This window comes from Mytilus edulis, chromosome 4 (assembly GCF_963676685.1).
Source record: "Mytilus edulis chromosome 4, xbMytEdul2.2, whole genome shotgun sequence".
Taxonomy (NCBI): domain Eukaryota; kingdom Metazoa; phylum Mollusca; class Bivalvia; order Mytilida; family Mytilidae; genus Mytilus; species Mytilus edulis.
The window spans coordinates 21584421-21593369 of NC_092347.1; the positions used below are offsets into that span (position 1 = coordinate 21584421).

Below are 8949 nucleotides of genomic sequence, written 5' to 3' on the forward strand. Positions count from 1 at the left end.
AAATTATCAGATACTCACTGAACAAGGATTCCTGTTCATTACTGGAAGAATTAAAGGTAAACATTGTCACTCACTGAACAAGGATTCCTGTTCATTACTGGAAGAATTAAAGGTAAAAATTGTCACTCACTGAACAAGGATTCTTGTTCATTACTGGAAGAATTAAAGGTAAAAATTGTCAGATACTCACTGAACAAGGATTCCTGTTCATTACTGGAAGAATTAAAGGTAAAAATTATCAGATACTCACTGAACAAGGATTCCTGTTCATTACTGGAAGAATTAAAGGTAAAAATTATCAGATACTCACTGAACAAGGATTCCTGTTCATTACTGGAAGAATTAAAGGTAAAAATTGTCTGATACTCACTGAACAAGGATTCCTGTTCATTACTGGAAGAATTAAAGGTAAAAATTGTCACTCACTGAACAAGGATTCTTGTTCATTACTGGAAGAATTAAAGGTAAAAATTGTCAGATACTCACTGAACAAGGATTCCTGTTCATTACTGGAAGAATTAAAGGTAAAAATTATCAGATACTCACTGAACAAGGATTCCTGTTCATTACTGGAAGAATTAAAGGTAAAAATTGTCACTCACTGAACAAGGATTCTTGTTCATTACTGGAAGAATTAAAGGTAAAAATTGTCAGATACTCACTGAACAAGGATTCTTGTTCATTACTGGAAGAATTAAAGGTAAAAATTGTCAGATACTCACTGAACAAGGATTCCTGTTCATTACTGGAAGAATTAAAGGTAAACATTGTCAGATACTCACTGAACAAGGATTCCTGTTCATTACTGGAAGAATTAAAGGTAAAAGTTGTCAGATACTCACTGAACAAGGATTCATGTTCATTACTGGAAGAATTAAAGGTAAGAATTGTCAGATACTCACGGAAAAAGTATTACAGATATTCTTCTGGACCAAGGGTGTCTGGGGTATAGAAATATAGTCAACTTAGTCTTCCTCTGACAGACAGTAAACTGATGACAAACTAGTGTTCAACATAGAACCAATGGTTTTGGAAAAAGTACATTTTTTTGTTAATGTGAACTTTGATATATATCAGAGTTCGCAAAAAGTGTCAGTCCTCAACATTTACCATCAAAATTTTGCATAGGACTGACACATTTTTTAGTATTTTTCAATAGAATTAATAGTGAGGACAAGCAGAAAATAAGGACCACCAGGGAAAAAAATATTTCGGAAACTCTGATATATCTACATTGTACTAATAAAAGATATGTTTTAGATATGTCAATAAAACAGCAACCCAACCACACACAAAAAAAGAAAAACAGATATAGGCTTTTGATTCAATTTCTTTTTTACTGATATTCATGACGTCAATAGAGATTCTTTTTGACATTATCATGAATAGACTTGAGAAATGGCTTACTTTTTTAAGTAACATTTGAGTGTTGGATATTTGTAGAACTAATCATAACAGCTGGAGGGGAGAATATTGCACCTGTACCAATGGAGGATGCTGTGAAAGAAGCTTTACCCTGTATCAACAACTGTATGTTAATAGGAGATAAAAGAAAGTTCCTGTCCATGATTTTGTGTCTGAAGGTGGGTTTCTTCCTATTGGTACCTCTCCAAACTTTGTATCAGTAACTGTATGTTGGTTAAAAGGAAGTAATAATAGAGGACTGACGCCACCTTAATTTTACACCTCAGAAAATAGGTAGAAGTAAATTTATTATTTGCTGCCCTGGTAATAAGAAAACAAAATTGACATAATGAGGAGTGAGTGTGCATGGTCATTGGTGTAGAAATAGAGAGAAATTTGTCATAATTCAGAATTCAACAGTTTTATCAACAGATCTTTTATAGTGAAAATGAATGACCCAAAAAGGCTACCATTGTCACTTTGTAAATTATTACTTCATTTTAACCAATTAATGGATTTCTGTCCATGATGTTTTGTCTTAAAGTGAGTTACCTCTTTTGGTAATTCTCTTTACTATGTTTCAATAACTATATAATGATAGAATAAAGAAAAAAGTTCCTGTCCATGTGTTTATGTCTGAAGGTGAGTGCCCCCTTCTGTACCCCTCCTTTCCCTGCATCAATAACTGTAAGTTGACTGGTTTTATTTCAGTCATGATCAGTGAAGCAAACAAGACATCATTCTCTTTCTACTTATTTTCTTTGGAAAATCAAATTGAAATTGCAAATATTCTTTTATACATTTTGTGAATGATATTTTATTATTGTCCCCCGCACATGTGTTTGCTGTGGACATAGAAATACTGGGCGTCCGCCCGTCTGTCTGGTCTTATTAGCACTCTAAAAGGTTCAATTCTTGCAAGGTTTTTGGGATATGATTGCCTTCAAGCAATCTGTAGACTTATACCATTGACTCAGGGCCATATCCTCACGTCAACTGTTTTATTCTAAACCTTAGGTAGCAATAAACAGTTAGGAAAAAATATTAAAATTTGCCCTTATAAATTTTACCATCCCCTTTTCATTGCTTTCTTGCAACATCAAGCTTCCTGTTTGTGTCATATATGGGCATATGTATGTAATCAGAATCTTCCATAGATTTTATATCCAGTATAAAAAATGGTAAAATATAATTTCTTTTGTTTGGGTTTATCCATGGCAACAGTCTGCATTTATTTGTTATAAAATATTGCAAAAAGGGGGGAAAAGATGTCAAATATTTCCCCAAAATTTGACTAAAAGTAGAATTTCAATCGCTTGAAGTAATACCTTTTCTGAAACTGTGTACATATATCATTCAGCAAGTCCAATGAAAATCATATGTCTTTCATCTCATTTTTTTGTAAAATTGCGTCATAAACTTCTCGTAGAAAAAAAGTGTTTGTAAACATTACATTAATTTCTGGAGCGATTGCTGGTCTAGCTATGAAAATACGGATTGTCAAACTGAAAACAGCCCATAAAACATGTAAAAAATAATCTTGATGCTCTTATAAACCATCTTTGAAGGCTAAATTAGCACTCAGCTGTCTAAAAATGAATTTTATTACACAATAACTTTTCTATTTGAAAAATCCACAGGGGCCAAAATGCGAAACTAAACTCCTAACTGTGTATTGCTACCTTAAGGAACATCTCAGATTCTTAGGATTGTCTTGCTTTAAAAGGTAAAAACAAACAAAAGGATTGAACTTAAACAACTTTCCTGTAATGTTCTTCTCATAATCTTCATGTTTGATATTTCCCTTGACTTATGCGTGTTTTTAACAACACGGAAAATCAGAATGAAGCAGTATTTATATTTAGTGTTTTTATAAATTTAGAACACGTCAGAGGGAATTCCCCAGTTTTGATAAAAATGCAAGAGTTCTCTGAATTCCAATAAATCTTTTTCTGTCATAATTGGAGTTTATCTTATATGTCACCGTTATGAAACTGATATTTGATATTGTACTCTCATAAAGAAATGGAGAACCATCTAGGTCGTTAAATTATCAATTAATAAACGTTCTTGTTCCAAATCGCAAGTCGCGGGTTTGTTTATGTAATTATGCGCATGCGTATAGTTTTCTTGACTTCAAGGGGTATCAGATTGAATGGTTGCTCTGGATTCCACACTCCATCGATTAATTTGAAACTCATGGGATCCTTTCTATGTCTGTCTGCTATTGAGGGTTATTGTTGTTGCATAATTTTAAATAATATGCATCATTTAAATTAAAATAAATGTAGTCCACATCGTAAAGGTGTAACTACAACACCCCTTCAATGGAAGTGGAGTCTTCCATATTATCGTTTCGAGTTGTCTCCCTTCCGTAAGTAACTTATATCAAAATCAAAATACGACTCGTTGAGAAAAATTAACTTTTTAGATGTTGATAAACGATGTATCATATTAAAAACGATCGCAATTTAAATAGAGGAGTGTGTATGTATGTATATACGTGTAGATTCCTCCGATATCCGAAGAACCCCTCGAGAGCTGCGAGGGTACAGTGGAATCCATGTACACTCCCTATCGGAATTAATGGAAATGTGTCACTAACGTATTTACAAGGACAATCCCCAACCCATCAACAAGGAGTGTTAGGACACTGGGCAGAGTCTGTTATTGTGGTGGAGGAAGCCGAAGTACTCTAAGAGAACCACTGGGCTGCTCGGCGGGAACAGACAAATCGAAGAGATATCAGCAGATTGATCTTCAGGTCAAAGTCAGGAGCAACTTTGACCAACCTAGGCCCCCATAGTACCCATGCTAGTTTTAACTCCGGTCTGGGTACCAGAGTTGTGTGTGAGAGGGTGAAAATCCCCCTTCTGATGTACTGACATTTTTAGCGTCCTGAGTGAGGATAGAACTTGGGACCTTCAGCACTGTAGCCATCGGACTTAACCACTAGACCACGAACTCACAGTGTGTACAGAAAGGAGTCATGCCCACTGACCCAAAGGAAATTAAATATTTAAAGAGTTAGAAATGGGGTTCCTCCTAGAATTAACGGTGATAAGATACGAAGTGAAATACCTCCTCTCACTCTCAGTGACTGCTATGGAAAGTAAATTTGGAATTGATAGTACAAAAATAAAACACAATAAGTACATTGCTCATACTCTTGTATTAGGGATTGGCTATTATTAAAGTTGAGTAACTATTCAGATTACGAAAATTACATTTTACATGTGCAGTTGAATTAGTTTTGAAAATAATACTATCCAGCTATGCCAGGGCTGCCAAAAATGCATGAGACTCACGCATGTTCATGCTTTTTTTGCGGCATTATCCTTTGATCTATTGTTTTTTTCTCTTTGATCTTTTCAATTTTGGCCAAATCTCAAGCATTTGTTTATGAAAAGTTGACAGAACTGCTATACCTACGTCAATGAAAACAATGGCAATCTTATCCCTCAGAGCATTCTGCTTTTTGATTTTATAAAACTTATACTGTAGGTTAATATCAGCAATATCGCTTGACAAGTTGGCTGATCAACCTTTTTTAGCTCACCAACTGAGCTTTTCTCATCACTTGGCGTCCATCGACCGTCCTCCATCGTCCTTAACTTTTACAAAAATCTTCTCCTCTGAAAATACTAGGCTAAATTTAACCAAACTTGGCCACAATCATCATTGGGGTATCTAGTTTAAAAAATGTGTTCGGTGACCCGGCCAACCAACCAAGATGGCCACCATGGCTAAAAATAGAACATAGGGGTAAAATGTAGATTTTTGCTTATAACTGAAACTAAAGCATTTAGAGCAAATCTTACAAGGGGTATAAAAATTCTTTATCAAGTCAATATCTATCTGCCCTGAAATTTTCAGATGAATTGGACAACTGGTTGGTGGGTTTCTGCCCCCCCCCCCCCCAATTGGTAATTTTTAAAGATATTTTGCCGTAAGTAAGAACTTCAATCACATCACCATCACCAAAACACAATTTTGTCATGAATCCACCTGTGTCCTTTGTTTAATATGCACAAAGACCAAGGTGAGCGACACAGGCTCTTAAGAGCCTCTAGTTTTAAAGAGTTATTCCCCTTGGAATAATATATTTAGCAGGAATAGCATGTCTTTTGCTCTGAAGCCTTCATTTCTCTTTGATATTTATAAATTGTTTTAAATATGAAAAAGGCATGTTTTATTCAGTTATTGGTCATGTACATTAGATAGATAAAATGTGTGGGACATTGGAATTCTGTTCTTTTATTATACAGGTTGATGTAGACACTGAGACAGCAGAGCCCAGTAATAATCTCACCACAGACTGTAAGGAGTGGTGTAAAAGTATTGGAAGTCAGGCTACAACTGTAGAAGATATAATAGACAAGAAAGATGCTGTGGTGCTGAAGGCAATCCAAGATGGTATTGACAGAGCTAATGCAAAATCAGTGTCCAGAGCAGCTAAAGTACAAAAATGGTCAATAATTCCTAGAGACTTCTCTATTCCTGGTGGGGAATTAGGTAAGGTTATTATACACCTTATGATGAGACAGGTATTGTCTTATCTGCTATGAGGTTTCAAAAGCTGAAGGAGTGCTGTGTTTGAGTTGCAGTAGTTAATGATCTGTTAAGATTGTGAATAGGTCAGTTGAACCCAAACCACTTATGAAAAGACAATGATATTTAGTTTGTAGTTGTATTAACATTGGCACATTGTATTTCCTATGAGATTACTGTAAATACAGAAATTATTACTTGCATTTATTATTGTTTTTTTCTCATTTTAGACTAAAATGCCATTTTAATTTTTGAGATATTGAGAAAAATCCTGTTTAATTCATATAAAAAAATCAAAATGCCAGTTTAAATTATTGCAATTAAATCCCTGTCACATTTTTTCGCAATAAATAAAACGACTTTTCATTCATTTTATTTGCCCTTCTTTGATTGAATTATTCAGGTCCTACATTGAAATTGAGACGTCCTGTTGTGACAAAGATGTATAAAAAGACAATTGATGCATTCTACACAGAGGCAGAGGAAAAATAGATGACAACATAGAAACCAATGGTTGTGATGACAGTGGGAAGAGGAGCAGAGCTAGGATCAATTGTTTAATATTGGTATACAGAATCAGGGTACAATCAGCTGATCTCAGGAAGTGTGATCTTCTTACACAGGCTAAAATAAAAACATGTGGGATTTTCTTTTGTGCCTTTGTACTGTTTAATGTTCTCAAGCAAGTGAAACTTATTTGCATAATTAGTATAGTTTTAATTATAAAACTTCTGTCAAAAAATATGTCGAGTAAAACAGAGCTAAAGTAAAAAAGATGGAGTTTTGTTAAAAACCTTTTTTAGTGGTCCTTGCAGTTTGAAAGTGCTTTAAATTTATAAAATCATGTGTGAGGTACTTACAAGACTTTATTCTGTAGATATATTAGTTCTAATACTTTTTTAATTGTGTATTAAATATTTAACTTAGGCCTTATATTGTCCTACTTGTAACTACAAATTATAGAAATATTACTAAGCTTGCACCAATCATTTTACTTTTATTGGATAAGCTTGATTGAGAGTTGCCAAAAACTGTGTTATAAAAAAAACCATCATGTTGGAAAAGTGTTAAATATCAAATGTGACATATATTGCAAATTCACCCTTTAAAAAATATGCCTGGGAGTCTGTTTTGAATATTGAACAGTGTTGTTACTGACAATCTAATCTTTGTTGTATTATAATCTCTTCGGGCATTATATTGTGGAACTAACTGAAAAATGGTAACTTTTTATGTACCAATATTTGTATAAAGCATGCACAGAGATGTACTACTTGTATTCTTCTAATATGATTTATGTCATCTGATGTTATATTTGTTATATATAAACTATTACATTCCAATTTAGAAAAGTAAAGGGTTAATATTTACTGACACAATCAAATGGGACTATAATAATAAATTTTAGACAATCTGAGAAAATATCCTCCTGAACTTGTTACATCATTAATTTTCAAAGGAAATGATCAAAGATGTTAAAGGGTACAGTGATAGAAAAAATATTAAAATTAAGTACCCCTCAAGATACTCCATGTAATATGATGTGAAATACCTCCCTTGAGTTATTGTTAGAATCAGTTTTGAAAGTTCATTTATTACACAACATTCTCAGAGAGTTAGAGTAACTCACAGTATTTTTATGGAGTACCATTTATACTATAGATTGGTAAAATTAGGCCGTAATAGTTGTTAAAATTTGACCCTTCAAATTTTATTTCACAAAAAAATGAGAGAACAATTGTAGTAGTTTTCTATATATCTTGTAGTGCTTTGAAGTCGTTGAATATGAGTAACATGTACTTTTTGTATGTAAATGAGATGTAAACATATCAATACATTTATTTTTGTTATATATATTTTGCAGTCTACTTAATGAACATTGAAAACAAATTTATATTTTTAATATGTTGTAATATTCATTCATTCATTTGTTTGTTCTTTGATATATGCTTTACACTGTATATAATTAACATACACACATTGACTTCACACCTCATAAAATATTTGTAGAAATGTGTAGAATTTGAAATTAAGGCCAATCATTGCACTTGAAAAACAAGTATTTTTAACTAAATTTTTAAGCTTTTCGTATCTAATAACAGATTAAATCGTTTAAACTGCTGATATATATATTTTTAAACACTTGAATTAGGCATTTAACAGCTAATTGATGTGAAAACCTATCTTGTTTACATTATACAGATTCAATTTAGTATTAGAGCAATAAATATGCAATCCTAGTTATATTTGCAATGATCAAATAAAGCAATAAAAATAAATGATATTGATAGTATGTGCCATGCATGTTCCCCTTATTATTGCCATGCATCTCAAGATGACATGTACTCTTGGCTGAAAATTAACATCACAGTAATTTGTAAAGTGTTTAACATGTTAGATATTTTTGGATACAGATAAGCACTATGGTCTCTCATATTCTGTATCATGTTTAACCCTCATTCCAGATTACTAGAATAAAACCTAGACAAGACAAGACAGAAAATTTTACTCTTTAAACCACTGTATACACTTTGGTACAAGGAATGCAATAATAGTACAAAGTATATAATATAATATGTGCACCTCTATTATTTGTATACAATATTAAGAGAATTGAGTTATGATAATTATTATATATATATTGTAGCAGCATGTACTTTAATAACAACAGTTTCCATCTTTTTCTTGTGTTAATATTTTCATTTTGTATTTCCAACATCAATCATATTTGTAAACCCTTTAAGCAAATTTATTTATTTTAATTTTTATTTGATTTGATAACTTTACAGTCTTACAAAACAGATTTTTAGAAACTAAAAGTATATTTATAAGCTGAACTTATTTCCTAAAGGCCAAATTGTTTGAAAACTTTATAGATGAATAAATAATTATAAAAAAATAACCTGTGGATATTGTTTTTGAAGGATAATCATTAGCCGGGTTCTTGCTAGATTCCAAGGATATGTAAATGGTGAGTCCTGGAACTTTTTAAAG

General features: G+C 32.6%; 1 protein-coding gene across 13 annotated transcripts in view; it reads left to right on the plus strand.

The window, feature by feature from the left end:
* Positions 1-8637, plus strand: part of LOC139519197 (long-chain-fatty-acid--CoA ligase ACSBG2-like) — a 50162-nt gene extending 41525 nt beyond the window's left edge. For all 13 annotated transcript variants that reach the window (XM_071311090.1, XM_071311089.1, XM_071311093.1 and 10 more), the window contains 3 exons: positions 1444-1583; positions 5673-5919; positions 6359-8637. In XM_071311090.1, coding sequence (XP_071167191.1) covers positions 1444-1583; positions 5673-5919; positions 6359-6447 — 476 coding nt within the window. In that variant the 3' untranslated portion in view covers positions 6448-8637. The remainder of the gene's footprint in view (positions 1-1443; positions 1584-5672; positions 5920-6358) is intronic.
* The last annotated feature ends 312 nt before the right edge of the window (positions 8638-8949 follow it).